Source organism: Oncorhynchus mykiss, chromosome 23 (assembly GCF_013265735.2).
Source record: "Oncorhynchus mykiss isolate Arlee chromosome 23, USDA_OmykA_1.1, whole genome shotgun sequence".
In the NCBI taxonomy this organism is placed as follows: Eukaryota; Metazoa; Chordata; class Actinopteri; order Salmoniformes; family Salmonidae; genus Oncorhynchus; species Oncorhynchus mykiss.
The window spans coordinates 60,082,456-60,110,391 of NC_048587.1; the positions used below are offsets into that span (position 1 = coordinate 60,082,456).

General features: G+C 47.2%; 1 protein-coding gene across 3 annotated transcripts in view; it reads left to right on the forward strand.

Moving 5' to 3' along the window:
* The window catches only part of slc35f3b (solute carrier family 35 member F3b), a 161,425-nt gene that overhangs the window by 69,751 nt on the left and 63,738 nt on the right, over positions 1–27,936 (forward strand). Inside the window, exon 1 of one of the 3 annotated variants that reach the window (XM_036960912.1) lies at positions 2,932–3,242. The exons of the other annotated variants lie outside the window; for them this stretch is intronic. Within the exon in view, the coding sequence (XP_036816807.1) occupies positions 3,167–3,242 (76 nt within the window). The 5' untranslated portion in view covers positions 2,932–3,166. Of the gene's footprint in view, positions 1–2,931; positions 3,243–27,936 lie in introns of those variants that run through there. 3 annotated transcript variants of the gene reach the window in all.

Consider the following 27,936-nt stretch of genomic DNA (forward strand, 5'->3'; position numbering starts at 1 on the left):
CAACCATACATACATAGGCACACACACACACAACCATACACACATAGCCACACACACACGCAACCATACACACATAGCCACACACACACACAACCATACACACATAGCCACACACACACACAACCATACACACATAGCCACACACACACACAACCATACACACATAGCCACACACACACACAACCATACACACATAGCCACACACACACAGACAGGTCGTCAGTACAACCTTTCTGGGGGGGGGAGTTTGAGGGTCTCTATTGGAATGTAACATTATAGTTACATGGGGGAACTAATATGAGAAGAGCACACACACACACACACACACACACACACACACACACACACACACACACACACACACACACACACACACAGAGGTTATCCTCAGTCAGTTGGTCTGAGCTGCCATTCAGCACTTCTACCTGCCCTGGGGAGAATGATGCATGTCAGTCGTTGTGAATGATGTGTGTGTCAGTCGTTGTGAATGATGTGTGTGTCTGTCGTTGTGAATGATGTGTGTGTCTGTCGTTGTGAATGATATGCGTCAGTTGTTGTAAGTGATGTGTGCCAGTCACTGTGGATTGTGTGTGTCTGTCATTGTGAATGGCGTGTGTCTGTAGTTGGGATTGATCTGTGTCCGTCGTTGTGAGTGATGTGTGTTAGTTGTTGTGAGTTGTGTGTGTCAGTCATCGTATCCTCCAGTGGGTTTAGGAAGAGCATTATGAAAGATAATGGGTGGAGGTGGAGTGGTTATCAGCAGGGTATTGATCAAACATGTTGAGGAACAACAAGGATAATATTCAAACTTAGATTCTAAAGTTGAATATGGGCTAAGTACAATTTGATTGATTTGATTTATAAGGTGTTGCTACTTAGGCAACCCTAAACTAAATGCTTCTTTGTCAACTTCAATAGATCCCACTACTAGTAATAACACAATGTTAGAATGGCAGGTGTATTTTTCAACCAGAGCAAAAGACAAACCAATTCCAGTGGGATAATATAAATCAGTATAATGTGCTTTTATTTTCTCACACTGTGTAAAATCGGTGCACTGGATAAAATATTATGCTTAAACAGTCTCATAGACTAGACGTAACATATTAAATGTAAATCTGGGACACTCAAATTAGTATGATGTGTAATGTTTGGCATGATTAAGATAAGACAGATGGCTACTTAGGGCAAAAACGAAAGTAGGGTGGTTGGTCGGGAGTTTAACACGAACGTCTAACAACCCAAAGGTTGTAAGTTCAAATCTCATCACAGACAATTTTAGCTAATTAGCAACTTTTCAACTACTTACTACTTTTGAGCTACTTTGCATGTTAGCTAACCCTTCCCCTAACCTTAACCCTTTAACCTATCCCTAATCTTAACCCTAACCCCTAACCCCAGCTAACATTAGCCAGCTAGCTAACGTTCACCTCCTAGCCACCTAGCTAACGTTCACCTCCTAGCCAGCTAGCTAACGTTCACCTCCTAGCCACCTAGCTAACGTTCACCTCCTAGCCACCTAGCTAACGTTCACCTCCTAGCCAGCTAGCTAACGTTCACCTCCTAGCCACCTAGCTAACGTTCACCTCCTAGCCACCTAGCTAGAATTTGTAACATATCATATGTTTTGCAAATTCGTAACATATTGATTGTACATTTTGCAAATTCGTAACATATTGATTGTACATTTTGCAAATTCGTAGCATATTGATTGTACATTTTGCAAATTCGTAACATATTGATTGTACATTTTGCAAATTCATAGCATATTGATTGTACATTTTGCAAATTCGTAACATATTGATTGTACATTTTGCAAATTCATAGCATATTGATTGTACATTTTGCAAATTCGTAACATATAATACGAATTGTAATTCGTAACATATAATACGAATTGTAATTCGACATCACAAATTAATACCTAGGACCATGCCCCAGGACTACCTGACATGATGACTCCTTGCTGTCCCCAGTCCACCTGGCCGTGCTGCTGCTCCAGTTTCAACTGTTCTGCCTTATTATTATTCGACCATGCTGGTCATTTATGAACATTTGAACATCTTGGCCATGTTCTGTTATAATCTCCACCCGGCACAGCCAGAAGAGGACTGGCCACCCCACATAGCCTGGTTCCTCTCTAGGTTTCTTCCTAGGTTTTGGCCTTTCTAGGGAGTTTTTCCTAGCCACCGTGCTTCTACACCTGCATTGCTTGCTGTTTGGGGTTTTAGGCTGGGTTTCTGTACAGCACTTTGAGATATCAGCTGATGTACGAAGGGCTATATAAATACATTTGATTTGATTTGAATACAAACCATACGAAACGTAAAATAACATACTAAATTAAGTGTCCTAGATTTACATACAGAATAATAGGAAATGCTCTGAGACCAGCTTGGCGAAAATTGCATTTTTCCAAGACTTTCTATTGAGAAGGAAAACTGCCTCCCCATGCAAGCCTTGTGTCTTCATATAACCCTTGAATAGGACGAGTAGGCTACAGTATATTTTCCCTCTACATCAGCCCCAGTCTCATCAGATCACTCACACTATCCCTGCCACTCCAATGTACAGCAGTTACACCGCTGCCTGCCGTGATCGATCCTTCCTCACATCTCCAAGCTGCAACCGGCTCTGAGTCACCAACCACCTGCCCCCGGAAACCGCGCTTCGGGAGGTCTGGTGGGTTGGCAGCGGGCACTGCACGTCTGGCTCGGGACGTACAGAGGGGCCCGGGGGGGGGGAGAGATAATACAAGTGAGGGAGATGGTGGATGCCTACGGTACGCGTGACGTGGCAAATTGCAGCAATTGCCTCTACTGTTTAACATGTGAAGAGAGAGAGAGAGAGAGAGAGAGAGAGAGCCCAGCCTCACGCGCTGGCGGGATACTGCAGAACCGGGGAAGGGAGGGAGGGAATGAGGGAGGGGAATCGAATCAGAAATAAACGACTGAGGGAGATTTGAGGAACGGAGGGGACGAAGGTGGATGCACGAGAGGTAGCGAAAGACTGCGGAGCCGAGAGAGGACGAGAGAGGTAGCGGAAAACTGCTGAGGTTTCGAGAAGAGTAAAGACAAGAAGCATCAAAAGTCCCATAGTCGGTACCCCACCAGATTCAGGGATGTAGCCGAAGAGGGGAGAGCTCAGCCTTTCCGAGCTCATCACTATGAAGAAACATTCGGCCAGGGTTGCCCCGCTGTCCGCTTGCAACAGCCCGGTGCTCACCTTAACGAAAGTAAAAGGTAGGGAGAACTCTGTTCTGTGACTTGACTTCGGTCTTGTTTAAAGCCTGATATGGCATTCGTCTACCTAATATGTGTAGCCTATTTTACATTCACCCTTGAAACCTAAATGTTGCCGTGTCCAAGGTTAGGCTTGTAAATCAACCAGAAAATAGGCATAGCCCATACGTTTGGTGTTGTGTGACTGTGGCAGAGAAACTTGGGTCAGTCAGGGGTGATGAATGGTGTTGGTGAAAGAGTTATCCGCTTAGAGGCACCGATTAACTTTTATAAATGTACCGTTGCGTGCCAAAACGCTTCGGAGTACCAACGGAATGAACCCCCCTTCACGGCAATTAGGGATGCGTTCGGGAAGACTTTATCTTAATAGACCATCAACGCTTCTAATTACACATTTACTACCCTGGAAAAATGTCTAGATCATGATGGGAGATAATGTTGTTACAGTCATTTATTCGAACAATCTCTTCTTTCGCTGTATTGTTTAAAAGCCAGACTGTATTTCGTTCTGCACTTTCAAAAATGTAGTTAAGAATTAATTTCTCCCCAACATCATCTGCATAATCGTCACTAATTATAATAACACCCCCAAAAATTATTTGGCGAACCTGTAAAATGCAAATCAGACAACAGATGTATGGCCAAAAAGTAGTTTTGTCCTGCAAAATGCATCGGGCCATTGAAGTGTTGTGCTGCTTGTCCATCATGAGTGAGTGCATGGGGGAGCGTGAAGCTGTTATTGTAGCAGAACAGGGCAGGGACCGACACCCCGCCACACACACACACACACACACACACACACACACACACACACACACACACACACACACACACACACACACACACACACACACACACACACACACACACACACATACACACACAATATCTTTAAATGGACAGGCCCAATGGGATAAAAATGGTTGTCTGGCTATCCAAACTCCTTGCTCCGGCCCAGTGACTCTGGATCTGAGTCCCTCCCCAACGATTTCTAGAACCCAAACACATTCTAACCATTCTGACTGGTCACAGAAACGAACACACCGAGACCACACGTGGCTTAAGCGCCATTTTGAAAATGTGTAATTGGCTTTGATACTCACCACAAACAACTTCAAAGATGTAAACCTTTATAACCCTACCAGTAAACAGGTAGTACACCTTTATAACCCTACCAGTAAACAGGTAGTAAACCTTTATGAACCCTACCAGTAAACAGGTAGTAAACCTTTATGAACCCTACCAGTAAACAGGTAGTAAACCGTTATAACCCTACCAGTAAACAGGTAGTAAACCTTTATAACCCTACCAGTAAACAGGTAGTAAACCTTTATGAACCCTACCAGTAAACAGGTAGTAAACCTTTATGAACCCTACCAGTAAACAGGTAGTAAACCGTTATAACCCTACCAGTAAACAGGTAGTAAACCTTTATAACCCTACCAGTAAACAGGTAGTAAACCTTTATGAACCCTACCAGTAAACAGGTAGTAAACCTTTATGAACCCTACCAGTAAACAGGTAGTAAACCGTTATAACCCTACCAGTAAACAGGTAGTAAACCTTTATGAACCCTACCAGTAAACAGGTAGTTAACCTTTATGAACCCTACCAGTAAACAGGTAGTAAACCTTTATAACCCTACCAGTAAACAGGTAGTAAACCGTTATTACCCTACCAGTAAACAGGTAGTAAACCTTTATAACCCTACCAGTAAACAGGTAGTAAACCTTTATGAACCCTACCAGTAAACAAGTTGTAAACCTTTATGAACCTTACCAGTAAACAGGTAGTAAACCTTTATGAACCCTACCAGTAAACAGGTAGTAAACCTTTATGAACCCTACCAGTAAACAGGTAGTAAACCTTTATGAACCCTACCAGTAAACAGGTAGTAAACCTTTATGAACCCTACCAGTAAACAGGTAGTAAACCGTTATAACCCTACCAGTAAACAGGTAGTAAACCTTTATAACCCTACCAGTAAACAGGTAGTAAACCTTTATGAACCCTACCAGTAAACAGGTAGTAAACCTTTATGAACCCTACCAGTAAACAGGTAGTAAACCGTTATAACCCTACCAGTAAACAGGTAGTAAACCTTTATGAACCCTACCAGTAAACAGGTAGTTAACCTTTATGAACCCTACCAGTAAACAGGTAGTAAACCTTTATAACCCTACCAGTAAACAGGTAGTAAACCGTTATTACCCTACCAGTAAACAGGTAGTAAACCTTTATAACCCTACCAGTAAACAGGTAGTAAACCTTTATGAACCCTACCAGTAAACAAGTTGTAAACCTTTATGAACCTTACCAGTAAACAGGTAGTAAACCTTTATGAACCCTACCAGTAAACAGGTAGTAAACCTTTATGAACCCTACCAGTAAACAGGTAGTAAACCTTTATGAACCCTACCAGTAAACAGGTAGTAAACCTTTATAAACCCTACCAGTAAACAGGTAGTAAACCTTTATGAACCCTACCAGTAAACAGGTTGTAAACCTTTATGAACCTTACCAGTAAACAGGTAGTAAACCTTTATGAACCCTACCAGTAAACAGGTAGTAAACCTTTATGAACCCTACCAGTAAACAGGTAGTAAACCTTTATGAACCCTACCAGTAAACAGGTAGTAAACCTTTATAAACCCTACCAGTAAACAGGTAGTAAACCTTTATGAACCCTACCAGTAAACAGATAGTAAACCTTTATGAACCCTACCAGTAAACAGGTAGTTAACCTGTAGTATAATGGCTAAGGTTAGGATCTTAGATCAGTGTGGGGCAACTTGTCCCCGGAGATTCAACCAATGGCTTACTTTACATTATTCACTCTGTAAAATACCTATTCCTTTTATGACAGTCCAATGCTTCTGTTGCCTCCTCCTTGGTTAAGTTGCTGTGTGTGTCCTTCCTTCTAGGGTTACCAGTGACCCACAGAACATTCTAGTGTGTCTCAGAGTTCCACTATGATCACAGAACATTCTAGTGTGTTTCAGAGTTCCACTATGATCACAGAACATTCTAGTGTGTCTCAGAGTTCCACTAGGATCACAGAACATCCTAGTGTGTCTCAGAGTTCCACTATGATCACAGAACATTCTAGTGTGTCTCAGAGTTCCACTATGATCACAGAACATTCTAGTGTGTCTCAGAGTTCCACTAGGATCACAGAACATCCTAGTGTGTCTCAGAGTTCCACTATGATCACAGAACATTCTAGTGTGTCTCAGAGTTCCACTATGATCAGAGAACATTCTAGTGTGTATCCTAGAGTTTATAAGAATAATGATAATGTATTATTATTAACTTCTATAGTGCTTTTCATAATAGAAATCTCCAAGCACTTCATAAGCAAAACACAAACAATCTATTATGACAGGTCAACCAATAGAGGCCAAGTCTTTGAATGCTGCATCCTCTGCAGACGGAGAGGGTCAGTTCATGTCCTGAGCGGAGGGAGCTGGGAAGCAGCCTCTTACAGCCACTGGCCTCCTCCTCCTTCACTCTGTGTATCACCACTTGGGTGACGTCTCAGCAGCTCACAACACAAAGTTCAGAATAGTATCCAGTGGTCTTCTCTACGAGCCGTCTGTCTCACCGCTGTTGTAGTCCTCTGTCTCCCATTCCTCTCACGCTTCAGACCACATGATGTTTTCAAAAGATCACGACCTGGCAGCCAGGTTAAACAAAAAAGATGCTACTGGGCCCAGATGCATTTTTCAAACAAAAACATTAGCCAGCTAGTTAGCTAGCTAGTTAGCCAAGCCAAAAATAAAACCTTGACTCAGCATACTAGTAGAAGAGGAAGCTTTACCACTAGAAGAATACAGCAGTACACAGAGGAAACAAGCATTTCCTGTTGAGATCGGAAAGGAAGAGGACAGACTAATTACTGTTTTACATTCACAGCTGGATGGTGTGTGTGTGTGTGTGTGTGTGTGTGTGTGTGTGTGTGTGTGTGTGTGTGTGTCCTAAAGCTGTGTTTATATTGTTGAATCACTCACAGCGGTCTTTGTTGTCCCTGTGTGCTCCAGCAGTGTCTGAAAGGTGAGCGTGCAGGAAGGGTTGTCTCTCTCAGTGCTGTGTTAGGGGTATACCCTTCCTCTCCTGCTGTTGTGTATGGAGAGACTGACACACAAGCACACACACTCACGCCCACACACACGCCCACACACGCCCACACACACCCACACACACACACACACACACACACACACACACACACACACTGACCCTTCCCTGTCCACCCTAGAGGAACTGAACTTTCCCTGTCTACCCTAGAGGAACTGAACCTTCCCTGTCCACCCTAGACAAACGGAACCTTCCCTGTCCACCCTAGACAAACTGAACCTTCCCTGTCCACCTTAGAGGAACTGAACCTTCCCTGTCCACCCTAAAGGAACTGAACCTTCCCTGTCCACCCTAGAGGAACTGAACCTTCCCTGTCCACCCTAGAGGAACTGAACCTTCCCTGTCTACCCTAGAGGAACTGAACCTTCCCTGTCCACCCTAGAGGAACTGAACCTTCCCTGTCCACCCTAGAGGAACTGAACCTTCCCTGTCTACCCTAGACAAACTGAACCTTCCCTGTCTACCCTAGAGGAACTGAACCTTCCCTGTCCACACTAGACAAACTGAACCTTCCCTGTCTACCCTAAAGGAACTGAAGCTTCCCTGTCCACACTAGACAAACTGAACCTTCCCTGTCCACCCTAGAGGAACTGAACCTCCTTGTCCACCCTAAAGGAACTGAACCTTCCCTGTCCACCCTAGAGGAAGAGAGAAAGTGTTTTACAGTAAAGACTGACGTTATCTTTAGCTTTACAGAGGCACATGCAGTGAGAGAATGATCATTAACTTTTTAATCAGCTTTATGAAGTGGAGGAGATTGATTGTCCCAATGGAGGATTTGTTTAGTAAGTGGACGTTGAAGCACAGTCTCATACACATCAACACAGTTACTATGACACAGACATAGATCCTTGTTCAGTGGTCTCACTGGCTTTGAAGAATGACCTGTCAGCCTTGAAGATATGAGAGTCAGGGTTCAATCTCCAGTGAAATCATTTACTGTGTAGGTAGGAAAGAGGATGGAGAATTGTATTCCTATGTGTTTGATAGCCTAGCATATAACTTGTGAAGTTTGGCCAGTTTATTTTGATGGATTGCCAGTTGCAGGAAAGGGAGTGTGCAGGAGAAGCTAACAGGTGATCTTTTCTAGACTGTATTGAAAGAGAAGGAGAGAAGATTAGAGGAGAGGAGAAGAGAGGGGGACTGGAGAGGCAGAGGGGGAGGAGAGAGGTAGGGAAAGAGGAGGGGAAGTATCACAGAGTGTGGAGAGAAGATGAAAGGACATACATTGAGGGTGATGGAGGAGAGGAGAGTACTGGACAAGACAGGAGAGAGTGATGGAGGAGAGGAGAGTACTGGACAAGACAGGAGAGAGTGATGGAAGAGAGGAAAGTACTGGACAAGACAGGAGAGAGTGATGGAAGAGAGGAAAGTACTGGACAAGACAGGAGAGAGTGATGGGAGAGAGGAGAGTACTGGACAAGACAGGAGAGAGTGATGGAAGAGAGGAAAGTACTGGACAAGACAGGAGAGAGTGATGGAAGAGAGGAAAGTACTGGACAAGACAGGAGATTGTGATGGAGGAGAGGAGAGTACTGGACAAGACAGGAGAGAGTGATGGAAGAGAGGAAAGTACTGGACAAGACAGGAGAGAGTGATGGAGGAGAGGAGAGTACTGGACAAGACAGGAGAGAGTGATGGAAGAGAGGAGAGTACTGGACAAGACAGGAGAGAGTGATGGAAGAGAGGAGAGTACTGGACAAGACAGGAGAGAGTGATGGAGGAGAGGAGAGTACTGGACAAGACAGGAGAGAGTGATGGAGGAGAGGGGAGTACTGGACAAGACAGGAGAGAGTGATGGAAGAGAGGAGAGTACTGGACAAGACAGGAGAGAGTGATGGAGGAGACGAGAGTACTGGACAAGACAGGAGAGAGTGATGGAGGAGAGGAGAGTACTGGACAAGACAGGAGAGAGTGATGGAAGAGAGGAGAGTACTGGACAAGACAGGAGAGAGTGATGGAAGAGAGGAGAGTACTGGACAAGACAGGAGAGAGTGATGGAAGAGAGGAGAGTACTGGACAAGACAGGAGAGAGTGATGGAGGAGAGGAGAGTACTGGACAAGACAGGAGAGAGTGATGGAGGAGAGGGGAGTACTGGACAAGACAGGAGAGAGTGATGGAAGAGAGGAGAGTACTGGACAAGACAGGAGAGAGTGATGGAGGAGAGGAGAGTACTGGACAAGACAGGAGAGAGTGATGGAGAGGAGAGTACTGGACAAGACAGGAGAGAGTGATGTAAGAGAGGAGAGTACTGGACAAGACAGGAGAGAGTGATGGAAGAGAGGAGAGTACTGGACAAGACAGGAGAGAGTGATGGAAGAGAGGAGAGTACTGAACAAGACAGGAGAGAGTGATGGAAGAGAGGAGAGTACTGGACAAGACAGGAGAGAGTGATGGAAGAGAGGAGAGTACTGGACAAGACAGGAGAGAGTGATGGAGGAGAGGAGAGTACTGGACAAGACAGGAGAGAGTGATGGAAGAGAGGAGAGTACTGGACAAGACAGGAGAGAGTGATGGAGGAGAGGAGAGTACTGGACAAGACAGGAGAGAGTGATGGAGGAGAGGAGAGTACTGGACAAGACAGGAGAGAGTGATGGAGAGGAGAGTACTGGACAAGACAGGAGAGAGTGATGGAGGAGAGGAGAGTACTGGACAAGACAGGAGAGAGTGATGGAGAGGAGAGTACTGGACAAGACAGGAGAGAGTGATGGAAGAGAGGAGAGTACTGGACAAGACAGGAGAGAGTGATGGAAGAGAGGAGAGTACTGGACAAGACAGGAGAGAGTGATGGAGGAGAGGAGAGTACTGGACAAGACAGGAGAGAGTGATGTAAGAGAGGAGAGTACTGGACAAGACAGGAGAGAGTGATGGAGGAGAGGAGAGTACTGGACAAGACAGGAGAGAGTGATGGAGGAGAGGAGAGTACTGGACAAGACAGGAGATAGTGATGGAAGAGAGGAGAGTACTGGACAAGACAGGAGAGAGTGATGGAGAGGAGAGTACTGGACAAGACAGGAGAGAGTGATGGCATATTTTATTTATATGATTTTATATATTAGAGGATGAGAGGACAGGAGGGAGTGTGAAGAGGGAGGAGAGGAGGTATTATAGAGTATGGAGAGAAGAGGAGAGGAGAGGGAGGAGAGAGTAGAGGACAGACAGAGGAAAGTAGGGGACAGACAGGAGCAGGACAGAGGAGAGGACAGACAGGAGCAGGACAGAGAGGAGGACAGCAGCAGAGAGGTCCCAGCCTGCTCCCTCTTTGATGTCAACATACAGTACACCCACTCTGCAGGTGGAGTGAATCACAGAGGCCACTGCGTATAAATACCATTGTGTGTGTGTGGGTGTGGGTGTAGGGGTGGGTGTAGGGGTGGGTGGGTGTGTTTGTGCTCACCACTTCTCAGACAGACACCCAGCCTGCTTTCCGTACAGAGAAGTGAGTCACCCTCTGCCTTTTAAACACTATATAGGTCATTTAGCAGATATTTTATCCAAAACAACTTGTAGTCATGCATGCATACATTTTTCATATGGGTGGCCCCAGTCTTACCCACACAGGGACTGTCTGAATCAACACCCCATATAGGATCTCTCTATCTCTTTCTCTCTCCTTCTCTCTCTCGCTCTCTCTCTCTCTCTGTCTCTCTCTCTCTCTCTCTCTCTCTCTCTCTCTCTCTCTCTCTCTCTCTCTCTCTATAACTCGTTGTCTCTCTCCTTCTCTCTCTCTCTCTCTCTCTCTCTCTATACCTCTCTTTTTCTATAACTCGTTCTCTCTCTCTCTCTCTCTCTCGCGCTCTCTCTCTCTCGCTCTCTCTCTCTCTCTGTCTCTCTCTCTCTCTCTCTCTCTCTCTCTCTCTCTCTCTCTCTCTCTCTCTCTCGCTCTCTATAACTCGTTCTCTCTCTTTCTATAACTCGTTCTCTCTCTCCCTCTCTCTCTCTCTCTCTCTATACCTCTCTTTTTCTATAACTCGTTCTCTCTCTCTCTCTCTCTCTCTATACGTCTCTCTTTCTATACCTCTCTCTCTATACCTCTCTCTCTATACCTCTCTCTCTCTCTATACCTCTCTCTCTATACCTCTCTCTCTCTCTCTATAACTCTCTCTCTATATACCTCTCTCTCCCTCTATACCTCTCTCTCTCTCTATACCTTTCTCTCTCTCTATACCTCTCTCTCTTTACCTCTCTCTCTCTCTATACCTCTCTCTCTCTATAACTCTCTCTCTATATACCTCTCTCTTTCTATACCTCTCTCTCTCTCTCCTGGTGACAAATCCCCTCTCTCAGCGCCAGTCCACAGTCCTCTGTGGAATGATGAAAAATGGATTTGTCTTTAAATATATTTAGTCTTCAAAGCACTTTAAAACACTCCTGCCTTCCAGGGGAGATGACATTTCATTGGCTACCACAGCTGGACGGGGACGGTTACCACACTGTGATTGACCATATCCCCAGTGGTCCAGTTACCTTGACCACGGGTTATACAGCGATCCACTGATAACAGATGTGTTTACATACAAACCGCAAACTCTAGTCCCTGGAGCTCACACTCCCCACCTAGACAAGCACGGAATATTATTAGTATCAAGTCTAGTGAAGAGGAACTATAACTGTAATGGCTGGTGGTTGTATGATAATTGTTTTTGCATGGATCGTACTTCAAAACTCATAATACACAGAGAATAAAGTTGACATTTTGAGAATAAAGTAAAAATTACATTTCAAGAATAATGTCAAAATGTTTCAAGAATAGAGTAAAAAACGTTTGATATTTTTAGTAGGATACAGCAGGATATTTTTCCCAGCCATAATCACAAGCAACAGCTGCGATCAGCACAGACCACGGTACACGGGCTGTACGGAATACATATTAGGAACTTCCCCATTCTCCCTTCTCAGAACTCACCACTCCCCTAGTCAAGTATCAACCCTGCACTACTCAAGTGTCACCCCTCCCCTTCAACCCTCCTCACCCTTGAATTGGTTACTTATCACCCCTGCTCTGGTCAAGCCTCACTTCTTCTTCTCACCCCTCACCCTTGAATTGGTCATTTATCACCCCTGCTCTGGTCAAGCCTCACTTCTCCTTCTCACCCCTCACCCTTGAATTGGTCACTTATCACCCCTGCTCTGGTCAAGCCTTACTTCTCCTTCTCACCCCTCACCCTCGCACTCATTTAATCACAATAATGAGCTTTTCAATTGGCCAAAATACATGCTAAGAGCTGACAACAACAACAACAACAATGCACGTGGAAGTATAAGATAGCTAGCTGGCCATTATGTATGATCATCATCATAATGAACTAGGATTCAATTCATTACAATGACAATGTTGCTAGTTAATATGGATGTTGTTGGCACTTCACTGGCCACATGTAAACACAACCACTCCACTTCCTGGATCTTGCCTAACATATTGCAATCTTATTGCAATCTACTCCACAGAGGCAGAAAAGTGTTGGCAGAAGTTTATGTTGTTCATTATTTGTTGTATCCTATTTCATTGGTAAACAACATTGACCTGGCAGCTTAGTCCCTCTGCGTCTTGGCAACAGTTTGACAAATCTACTTTTCCCTTTGAATTCCCTATAATTTATGGTGTAGGCCACCAATTTCATTTTCCCACTACTTAAGGCCCACACTGTAATGAAAGTCACCTGCTAATAAACAGACAGCACCTTGCTAAGATGGACTATAAAACTAGCCTGTTTTAGCATTAAGATGCTACGGTAGTCTGTTTTAGCATTAAGATGCTACGGTAGTCTGTAACTGACCTGAGTCTGTTGAAATGTGTGTTGAAGTCTGTTTTAGCATTAAGATGCTACGGTAGTCTGTTTTAGCATTAAGATGCTACGGTAGTCTGTAACTGACCTGAGTCTGTTGAAATGTGTGTTGAAGTCTGTTTTAGCATTAAGATGCTACGGTAGTCTGTTTTAGCATTAAGATGCTACGGTAGTCTGTTTTAGCATTAAGGTGCTACGGTAGTCTGTAACTGACCTGAGTCTGTTGAAATGTGTGTTGAAGTCTGTTTTAGCATTAAGATGCTACGGTAGTCTGTTTTAGCATTAAGGTGCTACGGTAGTCTGTAACTGACCTGAGTCTGTTGAAATGTGTGTTGAAGTCTGTTTTAGCATTAAGATGCTACGGTAGTCTGTTTTAGCATTAAGATGCTACGGTAGTCTGTAACTGACCTGAGTCTGTTGAAATGTGTGTTGAAGTCTGTTTTAGCATTAAGATGCTACGGTAGTCTGTTTTAGCATTAAGATGCTACGGTAGTCTGTAACTGACCTGAGTCTGTTGAAATGTGTGTTGAAGTCTGTTTTAGCATTAAGATGCTACGGTAGTCTGTTTTAGCATTAAGATGCTACGGTAGTCTGTTTTAGCATTAAGGTGCTACGGTAGTCTGTAACTGACCTGAGTCTGTTGAAATGTGTGTTGAAGTCTGTTTTAGCATTAAGATGCTACGGTAGTCTGTTTTAGCATTAAGGTGCTACGGTAGTCTGTAACTGACCTGAGTCTGTTGAAATGTGTGTTGAAGTCTGTTTTAGCATTAAGATGCTACGGTAGTCTGTTTTAGCATTAAGATGCTACGGTAGTCTGTTTTAGCATTAAGATGCTACGGTAGTCTGTTTTAGCATTAAGATGCTACGGTAGTCTGTAACTGACCTGAGTCTGTTGAAATGTGTGTTGAAGTCTGTTTTAGCATTAAGATGCTACGGTAGTCTGTAACTGACCTGAGTCTGTTGAAATGTGTGTTGAAGTCTGTTTTAGCATTAAGAAGCTACGGTAGTCTGTTTTAGCATTAAGATGCTACGGTAGTCTGTAACTGACCTGAGTCTGTTGAAATGTGTGTTGATCCAAGGTTTTGTGAGGCTGATAAAATCTCTTCGACACTTAGCTAGCGGCAACTGACAGCGCACACACACACACACACAACCACGCACACACACACACAACCACACACACACACACACACACACACACACCTCACAGGGCATGTGAGGTGTAACTGCTGTTGGGAATGACACCTGCGGTGGCTGCCTAAAGTGCACATCCGTTAATTTAACAGTAGAGCCCTGGCACATCTTTATAAAATATTGATCCGTGGAGAAAAGTGCTGGGAATCCCTCCAGTATGTTAAACAGGAGGCTGAAGGAATCTCCCCAATGGAGATAGATGGACACCAGTCTTCTGCTGACTGCAGCGAAGCCACATCGAAGCAGAGGCCTTCCTGCTATGTGGTCATGGGCTGCGCTCGTCAATGTGGCTTTCAAGCTTTACTTCTTTATCCAGTCTTTAGTCTGTTGTCCTAACTGTCTCTTGTCTGTTACCATAAATAAATACACTTCCTGTATGTATCACAACATACAACAGGGAACTGCAGGAGAGGGGGGGTGAGGACGGAGGGGGGATAGCAGGGTGGGAGGGGAGAGGAAGGAAGGAAGGAAGGAAGGAAGGAAGAGAGGGGATGAGGGATGAGAGAGGGAGGGGAAAGGAGAGGAGTTGAAGGAGGGGAGGGGATGAGGGATGGGGAGAGGAGAGGAGGGAGGAGAGGAGAGGTGGATGAAGGAGGAGAGGAGAGGGGGCAGGAGGAAGGAGAGGAGAGGGAGGGAGGAGGTGGGTGGAGGGAGGGAGGGATGAGAGGAGAGGAGAGGGGATGAGGAGGGAGGGATGGAAGGAGGAGAGGAGAGGAGAGGGGGATGGAGGGAGGGAGGGAGGGAGGAAGGTAAGGAGTCCTGGGTACCTCACCAGGACTCTGCTGGCTGACTGGTGGAGGGCACTGAAGGAGAGGAGAGGTGGTGAGGGGGATGGAGGGAGGGATGAGAGGAGAGGAGAGGGGATGAGGAGGGAGGGCACTGAAGGAGAGGAGAGGAGAGGGGATGAGGAGGGAGGGCAATGAAGGAGAGGAGAGGGGGTGAAGGGAAGGAGTGATAAAAGTAGAGAATAGTATACTCAAGACCACGTACTGAGCAACCACAGTCTGTCAAACACTCTCATAAACAGATACACACACAGTGGTGGTGGGTGACATGCTGTGTATTACCGTATTACCGTAGCCAGAGCTACAGCACACCACACACACACCACACACACACACACACACCACACACACCACACACACCACACACACACACACACACACACACACACACACACACACACACACACACACACACACATACATACATACATACATAAACACACACACACAGTGACAGTGAGCTCCTCAGACGCCCCCTAACAAGGGCTCAGCTCACAGAGGGTGAAGGAAAATAAGAGAAGAGGTAGGGAGGGAGGGAGGGAGGAAGGGAGGGAGGGAGGGAAGGCTGTTCAATAACAGACATATTCTCTGTCTGTTCTCTGTCTCCCTCTGGTCCCCTGACAGCTGAGTCCTGCCTGGGGGTTGTAGTCTTTCTATCTCTGGTTTTATTTGGTCTGACAACTTTGGGTAGGGCGTAGTCGGTTGCTGCACTCTGATAGGCTTTTGAGTGACTGCTCGACACAGGCCCAGCCTCAGGATCAAACCCAGGCTTCTGGGTGGTGTCACAGCTGAGCCCCACTGACTGTATCTGACTGACTGTGCCTGGCTCTGGTCACAGATCCTGTGAAATATGTTGTGAAATGTATTGTAATGTTTTAAGCATGTTTAACTGCCTTAATATTGCTGGACCCCAGGAAGAGTAGCTGCTGTCTTGGCAGGAACTAACAAGGATCCATAATAAACCCCAGGAAGAGTAGCTGCTGTCTTGGTAGGAACTAACAAGGATCCACAATAAACCACAGGAAGAGTAGCTGCTGCCTTGGCAGGAACTAATGGGGATCCATAATAAACCCCAGGAAGAGTAGCTGCTGTCTTGGTAGGAACTAATGGGGATCCATAATAAACCCCAGGAAGAGTAGCTGCTGTCTTGGTAGGAACTAATGGGGATCCATAATAAACCCCAGGAAGAGTAGCTGCTGTCTTGGCAGGAACTAACAAGGATCCATAATAAACCACAGGAAGAGTAGCTGCTGCCTTGGCAGGAACTAACACGGATCCATAATAAACCACAGGAAGAGTAGCTGCTGTCTTGGCAGGAACTAACAAGGATCCATAATAAACCACAGGAAGATTAGCTGCTGTCTTGGTAGGAACTAATGGGGATCCATAATAAACCCCAGGAAGAGTAGCTGCTGTCTTGGCAGGAACTAACAAGGATCCATAATAAACCACAGGAAGAGTAGCTGCTGCCTTGGCAGGAACTAACAAGGATCCATAATAAACCACAGGAAGAGTAGCTGCTGCCTTGGCAGGAACTAACAAGGATCCATAATAAACCCCCAGGAAGAGTAGCTGCTGTCTTGGCAGGAACTAACAAGGATCCATAATAAACCCCAGGAAGAGTAGCTGCTGTCTTGGTAGGAACTAACAAGGATCCACAATAAACCACAGGAAGAGTAGCTGCTGCCTTGGCAGGAACTAATGGGGATCCATAATAAACCCCAGGAAGAGTAGCTGCTGTCTTGGTAGGAACTAATGGGGATCCATAATAAACCCCAGGAAGAGTAGCTGCTGTCTTGGTAGGAACTAATGGGGATCCATAATAAACCCCAGGAAGAGTAGCTGCTGTCTTGGCAGGAACAAACAAGGATCCATAATAAACCACAGGAAGAGTAGCTGCTGCCTTGGCAGGAACTAATGGGGATCCTTAATAAATAACAATACACTGTAGCCTGGTCTCAGATCTGTTTGTGCTGTCTTGGCAACTCCTATGAATGGTAATTTCCATGTTCCAACAGATCTGGGACCAGGCCATACCTGACTCTGACTTTCTTTATTGTCATAGAATTCTGGATAAAAGTTCAATGGGCCTGTTACAGACCGGTGACTGATGTATACCAGTGCAGTCAATGAATATTTAACACAACATCAGAAGCTAGTCAGGCAAGGGCAGTGCTAGACACGTGGTCAAGACTGTGTTGGCCAGGCAGGGAGGAAGGATTAGATACGTGGAGAGTTTCTCTAGACTGTGTTGGCCAGGCAGAGAGGAAGGATTAGATACGTGGAGAGTTTCTCTAGACTGTGTTGGCCAGGCAGGGAGGAAGGATTAGATACGTGGAGAGTTTCTCTAGACTGTGTTGGCCAGGCAGGGAGGAAGGAGTAGATACGTGGAGAGTTTCTCTAGACTGTGTTGGCCAGGCAGGGAGGAAGGAGTAGATACGTGGAGAGTTTCTCTAGACTGTGTTGGCCAGGCAGGGAGGAAGGATTAGATACGTGGAGAGTTTCTCTAGACTGTGTTGGCCAGGCAGAGAGGAAGGATTAGATACGTGGAGAGTTTCTCTAGACTGTGTTGGCCAGGCAGAGAGGAAGGATTAGATACGTGGAGAGTTTCTCTAGACTGTGTTGGCCAGGCAGAGAGGAAGGATTAGATACGTGGAGAGTTTCTCTAGACTGTGTTGGCCAGGCAGAGAGGAAGGATTAGATACGTGGAGAGTTTCTCTAGACTGTGTTGGCCAGGCAGGGAGGAAGGATTAGATACGTGGATAGTTTCTCTAGACTGTGTTGGCCAGGCAGGGAGGAAGGATTAGATACGTGGAGAGTTTCTCTAGACTGTGTTGGCCAGGCAGAGAGGAAGGATTAGATACGTGGAGAGTTTCTCTAGACTGTGTTGGCCAGGCAGAGATGAAGGATTAGATACGTGGAGAGTTTCTCTAGACTGTGTTGGCCAGGCAGAGAGGAAGGATTAGATACGTGGAGAGTTTCTCTAGACTGTGTTGGCCAGGCAGAGAGGAAGGATTAGATACGTGGAGAGTTTCTCTAGACTGTGTTGGCCAGGCAGAGAGGAAGGATTAGATACGTGGAGAGTTTCTCTAGACTGTGTTGGCCAGGCAGGGAGGAAGGATTAGATACGTGGAGAGTTTCTCTAGACTGTGTTGGCCAGGCAGAGAGGAAGGATTAGATACGTGGAGAGTTTCTCTAGACAATGTTGGCCAGGCAGGGAGGAAGGATTAGATACATTTAGAGTTTCTCTAGACTGTGTTGGCCAGGCAGAGAGGAAGGATTAGATACATTTAGAGTTTCTCTAGACTGTGTTGGCCAGGCAGAGAGGAAGGATTAGATACGTGGAGAGTTTCTCTAGACTGTGTTGGACAGGCAGAGAGGAAGGATTAGATACGTGGAGAGTTTCTCTAGACTGTGTTGGCCAGGCAGAGAGGAAGGATTAGATACGTGGAGAGTTTCTCTAGACTGTGTTGGCCAGGCAGGGAGGAAGGATTAGATACGTGGAGAGTTTCTCTAGACTGTGTTGGTCAGGCAGAGAGGAAGGATTAGATACGTGGAGAGTTTCTCTAGACTGTGTTGGCCAGGCCGGGAGGAAGGATTAGATACATTTAGAGTTTCTCTAGACTGTGTTGGCCAGGCAGAGAGGAAGGATTAGATACGTGGAGAGTTTCTCTAGACTGTGTTTGCCAATCAGAGAGGAAGGATTAGATACGTTGAGAGTTTCTCTAGACTGTGTTGGCCAGGCAGAGAGGAAGGATTAGATACGTGGAGAGTTTCTCTAGACTGTGTTGGCCAGGCAGAGAGGAAGGATTAGATATGTGGAGTGTTTCTCTAGACTGTGTTAGACAGGCAGGGAGGAAGGATTAGATACATTTAGAGTTTCTCTAGACTGTGTTTGCCAGGCAGGGAGGAAGGAGTAGATACGTGGAGAGTTTCTCTAGACTGTGTTGGCCAGGCAGGGAGGAAGGATTAGATACGTGGAGAGTTTCTCTAGACTGTGTTGGCCAGGCAGGGAGGAAGGATTAGATACATGGAGAGTTTCTCTAGACTGTGTTGGCCAGGCAGAGAGGAAGGATTAGATACGTGGAGTGTTTCTCTAGACTGTGTTGGCCAGGCAGAGAGGAAGGATTAGAACAGTGGAGAGTTTCTCTAGACTGTGTTGGCCAGGCAGAGAGGAAGGATTAGATACGTGGAGAGTTTCTCTAGACTGTGTTGGCCAGGCAGAGAGGAAGGATTAGATACGTGGAGAGTTTCTCTAGACTGTGTTGGCCAGGCAGAGAGGAAGGATTAGATACGTGGAGAGTTTCTCTAGACTGTGTTGGCCAGGCAGAGAGGAAGGATTAGATACGTGGAGAGTTTCTCTAGACTGTGTTGGCCAGGCAGGGAGGAAGGATTAGATATGTGGAGAGTTTCTCTAGACTGTGTTGGCCAGGCAGGGAGGAAGGATTAGATATGTGGAGAGTTTCTCTAGACTGTGTTGTCCAGGCAGAGAGGAAGGATTAGATACGTGGAGAGTATCTCTAGACTGTGTTGGCCAGGCAGAGAGGAAGGATTAGATATGTGGAGAGTTTCTCTAGACTGTGTTGGCCAGGCAGAGAGGAAGGATTAGATACGTGGAGAGTTTCTCTAGACTGTGTTGGCCAGGCAGAGAGGAAGGATTAGATACGTGGAGAGTTTCTCTAGACTGTGTTTGCCAGGCAGAGAGGAAGGATTAGATACGTGGAGAGTTTCTCTAGACTGTGTTGGCCAGGCAGAGAGGAAGGATTAGATACGTGGAGAGTTTCTCTAGACTGTGTTAGACAGGCAGAGAGGAAGGATTAGATACATTTAGAGTTTCTCTAGACTGTGTTTGCCAAGCAGGGAGGAAGGAGTAGACACGTGGAGAGTTTCTCTAGACTGTGTTGGCCAGGCAGGGAGGAAGGATTAGATACGTGGAGAGTTTCTCTAGACTGTGTTGGCCAGGCAGGGAGGAAGGATTAGATACGTGGAGAGTTTCTCTAGACTGTGTTGGCCAGGCAGAGAGGAAGGATTAGATACGTGGAGAGTTTCTCTAGACTGTGTTGGCCAGGCAGAGAGGAAGGATTAGATACGTGGAGAGTTTCTCTAGACTGTGTTGGCCAGGCAGAGAGGAAGGATTAGATACGTGGAGAGTTTCTCTAGACTGTGTTGGCCAGGCAGAGAGGAAGGATTAGATACGTGGAGAGTTTCTCTAGACTGTGTTGGCCAGGCAGAGAGGAAGGATTAGATACGTGGAGAGTTTCTCTAGACTGTGTTAGACAGGCAGAGAGGAAGGATTAGATACATTTAGAGTTTCTCTAGACTGTTTTTGCCAGGCAGGGAGGAAGGAGTAGACACGTGGAGAGTTTCTCTAGACTGTGTTGGCCAGGCAGGGAGGAAGGATTAGATACGTGGAGAGTTTCTCTAGACTGTGTTGGCCAGGCAGGGAGGAAGGATTAGATACATGGAGAGTTTCTCTAGACTGTGTTGGCCAGGCAGAGAGGAAGGATTAGATACGTGGAGAGTTTCTCTAGACTGTGTTGGCCAGGCAGAGAGGAAGGATTAGATACGTGGAGAGTTTCTCTAGACTGTTTTGGCCAGGCAGGGAGGAAGGATTAGATACATTTAGAGTTTCTCTAGACTGTGTTGGCCAGGCAGAGAGGAAGGATTAGATACGTGGAGAGTTTCTCTAGACTGTGTTGGCCAGGCAGAGAGGAAGGATTAGATACGTGGAGAGTTTCTCTAGACTGTGTTGGCCAGGCAGAGAGGAAGGATTAGATACGTGGAGAGTTTCTCTAGACTGTGTTAGCCAGGCAGAGAGGAAGGATTAGATATGTGGAGAGTTTCTCTAGACTGTGATAGACAGGCAGGGAGGAAGGATTAGATACATTTAGAGTTTCTCTAGATGTGTTTGCCAGGCAGAGAGGAAGGATTAGATACGTGGAGAGTTTCTCTAGACTGTGTTGGCCAGGCAGAGAGGAAGGATTAGATACGTGAACGTGATTGATCGGTTTACTTCCTGAATCACTGAGACAGAGCAGCCTGCCACCCACTTCACCCTCCAACACAGACCCACACACCCTGACAGACTTCACCCTCTAACACCTGATCGTCCAACATCTCAGTCTAAAATCATGGGCATTAATATGGAGTTGGTCCCCCCTTCGCTGCTATAACAGCCTCCACTCTTCTGGGAAGGTTTTCCACTAGATGTTGGTACATTGTTGCGGGACTTGCTTCCATTCAGCCATAAGAGCATTATTGAGGTTGGGCGATTATGTTGGGCGTTCCAATTTATCCCAAAGGTGTTCGATGGGGTTGAGATCAGGGCTCTGTGCAGGCTAGTCAAGTTCTTTCCACACCGATCTCGACAAACTATTTCTGTATGGACCTCGCTTTGTGCACGGGGGCATTGTTATGCTGATACAGGAAAGTCCCTTCCTCAAACTATTGCCATAAAGTTGGAATATCATTGTATGCTGTAGCATTAAGATCTCCCTTCACTGGAACTAAGGGGCCAAGCCTGACCCATGAAAAACAGCCACAGACAATTATTCCTCCTCCACCAAACTTTAAAGTAGACAGTATGCATTGGGGCAGGTAGAGTTCTCTTGGCATCCAGCAACCCCAGATTCGTTTGTCGGACTAACAGATGGTGAAGTGTGATTCATCAATCCAGAGAACGTGTTTCCACTGCTCCAGAGTCCAATGGCGGTGAGCTTTACACCACTCCAGCCGACTCTTGGCATTGTGCATGGTGATCTTAGGCTTGTGTGCGGCTCCTCTGCCATGGAAACCCATTTCATGAAGCTCCGGATGAACAGTTCTTGTGCTGACGTTGCTTCCAGAGGCAATTTGGAACTCGGTAGTGGGTGTTGCAACTATGGACAGATCATTTGTATGCTCTACGCACTTCAGCACTCGGTCCTAGATGTTTCAACTTCACATTAACAGCACTTACAGTTGAGCGGGTCAGCTCTAGCAGGAGGACAGGGTTCTGCTGGCAGGGAGGGGGAGGACAGGATTCTGCAGGCAGGGAGGAGAGAGGACAGGGTTCTGCAGGCAGGGAGGAGGGAGGACAGGGTTCTGCAGGCAGGGAGGTGGGAGGACAAGATTCTGCAGGCAGGGAAGAGGGAGGACAGGGTTCTGCTGGCAGGTTTGGGATTTGCAGCTATCAGCAGGAGATATTTCTGTAGAGCAGAGCATTACTCCTTGGGGTGAAAGAGAGAGAGGGAGAGGAGGACAGAAAGAGAGAGAGAGAACCACACATAGCAGGGACGTGGGGAAGAAACTAAGAATAAGGAAACCCAAGGAGGGATCGAGGAGGACAGAGAGAGGGAGGGAGAGAGGAGGACAGAGAGAGGAGGGAGCGAGGAGGACAGAGAGGAGGGAGCGAGGCAGACAGAGAGAGAGAGCAATGACAGGGACTAGGGAGCCGGAGCAGGGGCTGAAGGGAAGAAAAGGAAGGGAAAATACTAGGACGAGAATGAAAGGGAGAGAGGAGGACAGAGAGAGGAGGGAGGAAGACAAAGAGAGAAAGAGAGAGGAGGACAGTGAGAGAAGGAAGGAGGAGGACAGAGAGAGATGGATGGAGGACAGAGAGAGATGGAGGGAGGAGGACAGAGAGAGATGGAGGGAGGAGGACAGAGAGAGGAGGAGGAGGGAGGACAGTGGGAGAAGGAGGGAGGAGGACAGAGAGAAGGAGGGAGGAGGACAGAGAGAGGAGGAGGGAGGACAGAGAGAGCTGGAGGGAGGAAAGTGAGAGAAGGAGGGAGGAGGACAGAAAGAGAAAGAGGGGGAGGACAGAAAGAGAAGGAGGGGGGAGGAAAGTGAGAGAAGGAGGGAGGAGGACAGAAAGAGAAGGAGGGGGGACAGTGAGAGAAGGAGGGAGGAGGACAGAGAGAGATGGAGGGAGGACAGAGAGAGATGGAGGGAGGACAGTGAGATAAGGAGGGAGGAGGACAGAAAGAGAAGGAGGAGGGAGGACAGTGAGAGAAGGAGGGGGGTGGACAGAGAGAAAATGAGCGAGGAGGACAGCGAGAGAGGGGAGAGGAGGACAGATAAAAAAGGAGGGAGGACAGAGAGAGAAGGAGGGAGGAAGGAGGACTGTGGGGGAAGGAGGGAGGACAACAGAGGGAGGAGGACTGTGAGGGAAGGAGGGGGGAGGACAGCGAGAGATGGAGGGAGGAAGGAGGACTGTGGGGGAAGGAGGGAGGACAACAGAGGGAGGAGGACTGTGAGGGAAGGAGGGGGGAGGACAGCGAGAGATGGAGGGCGGACAGTGAGAGAAGGAGGGAGGAGGACAGAAAGAGAAGGAGGGGGAGGACAGTGAGAAAATGAGCGAGGAAGACAGCGAGAGAGGGGGGAGGAGGACAGATAAAAAAGGAGGGATGACAGAGAGAGGAGGGAGGAAGGAGGACTGTGGGGGAAGGAGGGAGGAGGACAGAGAGAAAAGGAGGGAGGGAGGAGGACTGTGAGGGAAGGGAGGAGGAGGACAGTGAGAGAAGGAGGGAGAAGGACAGAGCGAGAAGGGGGGAGGAGGACGAGGGAGGAGAGGAGAGAAGGACAGAGCGAGAAAGGGGGAGGAGGACATGAGGGAAGGAGGACAGAGAGAGAAGCAGGGAGGAGGACAGAAAGAGGAGGGGGGAGGACAGAGAGAGAAGAAGGGGAGGACAGAGAGAGAAGGAGGAAGGATGACAGTGAGAGAAGGAGAAGAAAATGAAAAAACCTTCCCTCAGTACTTGGCTCATCCTATGTTCTAATCAGTACTGTATTTAACATGAGTGATTGGTGAACAAGTAGGAGAGGCCATTGACTATAGTAGTATTGCTTCCGAATCCTCCAGTGACCTTGATAATTGAAGTATTCAGTGATGTAGTTAAGTGTTCCATGCTGTATCATTCAGTGATTAGTGTGTAGCCTCCTCAACAGCTTTAAAAGGCCCAGTCATTTAGTGGAGGACACTCTTCATCTCCCTTCCCCATTCACACACACACACACACACACACACACACACACACACACACTAGTTTAGTGGTCAAGATCACTTTGTGAGGCAAAATGCAGGCCGAGATCTACCGCTCACATAAAAAAAACATGACTTAAAAAGCATAAGCCTACACTTTGGGGCGGCAGGTTAGAGCAGGTAGCCAGGTAGCCTAGTGGTTGGAACAGGTAGCCTAGTGGTTAGAGCAGGTAGCCAGGTAGCCTAGTGGTTGGAACAGGTAGCCTAGTGGTTAGAGCAGGTAGCCTAGTGGTTGGAACAGGTAGCCTAGTGGTTGGAACAGGTAGCCTAGTGGTTAGAGCAGGTAGCCAAGTAGCCTAGTGGTTGGAACAGGTAGCCAGGTAGCCTAGTGGTTGGAACAGGTAGCCTAGTGGTTGGAACAGGTAGCCTAGTGGTTAGAGCAGGTAGCCAGGTAGCCTAGTGGTTGGAACAGGTAGCCAGGTAGCCTAGTGGTTGGAACGGGTAGCCTAGTGGTTAGAGCAGGTAGCCAGGTAGCCTAGTGGTTGGAACAGGTAGCCTAGTGGTTAGAGCAGGTAGCCAGGTAGCCTAGTGGTTGGAACAGGTAGCCAGGTAGCCTAGTGGTTGGAACAGGTAGCCTAGTGGTTTAAAGCAGGTAGCCAGGTAGCCTAGTGGTTGGAACAGGTAGCCTAGTGGTTAGAGCAGGTAGCCTAGTGGTTGGAACAGGTAGCCTAGTGGTTTAAAGCAGGTAGCCAGGTAGCCTAGTGGTTGGAACAGGTAGCCTAGTGGTTAGAGCAGGTAGCCTAATGGTTAGAGCAGGTAGCCTAGTGGTTAGAACAGGTAGCCTAGTGGTTAGAGCAGGTAGCCTAGTGGTTAGAACAGGTAGCCTAGCGGTTAGAGCAGGTAGACATGTAGCCCAGTGGTTAGAGCAGGTAGCCTAGTGGTTAGAGCAGGTAGCCAGGTAGCCTAGTGGTTAGAACCAGGTAGCCTAGTGGTTAGAGCTAGTTAGCCTAGCAGTTAGAGCAGGTAGCCAGGTAGCATAGTGGTTAGAGCAGGTAGCCAGGTAGCATAGTGGTTAGAACAGGTAGCCAGGTAGCCTAGTGGTTAGAACAGGTAGCATAGTGGTTAGAACAGGTAGCCTAGTGGTTAGAGCAGGTAACCTAGTGGTTTAAAGCAGGTAGCCAGGTAGCCTCGTGGTTAGAACAGGTAGCCTAGTGGTTAGAGCAGGTAGCCTAGTGGTTGGAACAGGTAGCCAGGTAGCCTAGTGGTTGGAACAGGTAGCCTAGTGGTTGGAACAGGTAGCCTAGTGGTTAGAGCAGGTAGCCAGGTAGCCTAGTGGTTGGAACAGGTAGCCAGGTAGCCTAGTGGTTGGAACGGGTAGCCTAGTGGTTAGAGCAGGTAGCCAGGTAGCCTAGTGGTTGGAACAGGTAGCCTAGTGGTTAGAGCAGGTAGCCAGGTAGCCTAGTGGTTGGAACAGGTAGCCTAGTGGTTAGAGCAGGTAGCCTAGTGGTTGGAACAGGTAGCCTAGTGGTTTAAAGCAGGTAGCCAGGTAGCCTAGTGGTTGGAACAGGTAGCCTAGTGGTTAGAGCAGGTAGCCTAATGGTTAGAGCAGGTAGCCTAGTGGTTAGAACAGGTAGCCTAGTGGTTAGAGCAGGTAGCCTAGTGGTTAAAACAGGTAGCCTAGCGGTTAGAGCAGGTAGACAGGTAGCCCAGTGGTTAGAGCAGGTAGCCTAGTGGTTAGAGCAGGTAGCCAGGTAGCCTAGTGGTTAGAACCAGGTAGCCTAGTGGTTAGAGCTAGTTAGCCTAGCAGTTAGAGCAGGTAGCCAGGTAGCATAGTGGTTAGAGCAGGTAGCCAGGTAGCATAGTGGTTAGAACAGGTAGCCAGGTAGCCTAGTGGTTAGAACAGGTAGCATAGTGGTTAGAACAGGTAGCCTAGTGGTTAGAGCAGGTAACCTAGTGGTTTAAAGCAGGTAGCCAGGTAGCCTAGTGGTTAGAACAGGTAGCCTAGTGGTTAGAGCAGGTAGCCTAGTGGTTGGAACAGGTAGCCTAGTGGTTAGAGCAGGTAGCCAGGTAGCATAGTGGTTAGAGCAGGTAGCCAGGTAGCATAGTGGTTAGAACAGGTAGCCAGGTAGCCTAGTGGTTAGAACAGGTAGCATAGTGGTTAGAACAGGTAACCTAGTGGTTAGAACAAGTAGCCTAGTGGTTAGAGCAGGTAGCCTAGTGGTTGGAACAGGTAGCCTAGTGGTTAGAGCAGGTAGCCTAGTGGTTAGAGCAGGTAGCCTAGTGGTTGGAACAGGTAGCCTAGTGGTTAGAGCAGGTAGCCTAGTGGTTAGAACAGGTAGCCTAGTGGTTGGAACAGGTAGCCTAGTGGTTAGAGCAGGTAGCCTAGCGGTTAGAGCAGGTAGCCATGTAGCCCAGTGGTTAGAGCAGGTAGCCTAGTGGTTAGAGCAGGTAGCCAGGTAGCCTAGTGGTTAGAACCAGGTAGCCTAGTGGTTAGAGCTAGGTAGCCTAGCAGTTAGAGCAGGTAGCCAGGTAGCATAGTGGTTAGAACAGGTAGCCAGGTAGCCTAGTGGTTAGAACAGGTAGCATAGTGGTTAGAACAGGTAGCCTAGTGGTTAGAGCAGGTAACCTAGTGGTTTAAAGCAGGTAGCCAGGTAGCCTAGTGGTTAGAACAGGTAGCCTAGTGGTTAGAACAGGTAGCCAGGTAGCCTAGTGGTTAGAACAGGTAGTATAGTGGTTAGAACAGGTAGCCTAGTGGTTAGAGCAGGTAACCTAGTGGTTTAAAGCAGGTAGCCAGGTAGCCTAGTGGTTAGAACAGGTAGCCTAGTGGTTAGAGCAGGTAGCCTAGTGGTTAGAACAGGTAGCCTAGTGGTTAGAGCAGGTAGCCAGGTAGCATAGTGGTTAGAGCAGGTAGCCAGGTAGCATAGTGGTTAGAGCAGGTAGCCTAGTGGTTAGAACAGGTAGCCTAGTGGTTGGAACAGGTAGCCTAGTGGTTAGATCAGGTAGCCTAGTGGTTAGAGCAGGTAGCCTAGTGGTTGGAACAGGTAGCCTAGTGGTTAGAGCAGGTAGCCTAGTGGTTAGAACAGGTAGCCTAGTGGTTGGAACAGGTAGCCTAGTGGTTAGAGCAGGTAGCCTAGCGGTTAGAGCAGGTAGCCATGTAGCCCAGTGGTTAGAGCAGGTAGCCTAGTGGTTAGAGCAGGTAGCCAGGTAGCCTAGTGGTTAGAACCAGGTAGCCTAGTGGTTAGAGCTAGGTAGCCTAGCAGTTAGAGCAGGTAGCCAGGTAGCATAGTGGTTAGAACAGGTAGCCAGGTAGCCTAGTGGTTAGAACAGGTAGCCTAGTGGTTAGAACAGGTAGCCTAGTGGTTAGAGCAGGTAACCTAGTGGTTTAAAGCAGGTAGCCAGGTAGCCTAGTGGTTAGAACAGGTAGCCTAGTGGTTAGAACAGGTAGCCAGGTAGCCTAGTGGTTAGAACAGGTAGCATAGTGGTTAGAACAGGTAGCCTAGTGGTTAGAGCAGGTAACCTAGTGGTTTAAAGCAGGTAGCCAGGTAGCCTAGTGGTTAGAACAGGTAGCCTAGTGGTTAGAGCAGGTAGCCTAGTGGTTAGAACAGGTAGCCTAGTGGTTAGAGCAGGTAGCCAGGTAGCATAGTGGTTAGAGCAGGTAGCCAGGTAGCATAGTGGTTAGAGCAGGTAGCCAGGTAGCATAGTGGTTAGAACAGGTAGCCAGGTAGCCTAGTGGTTAGAACAGGTAGCATAGTGGTTGGAACAGGTAGCCTAGTGGTTAGAGCAGGTAGCCAGGTAGCATAGTGGTTAGAGCAGGTAGCCAGGTAGCATA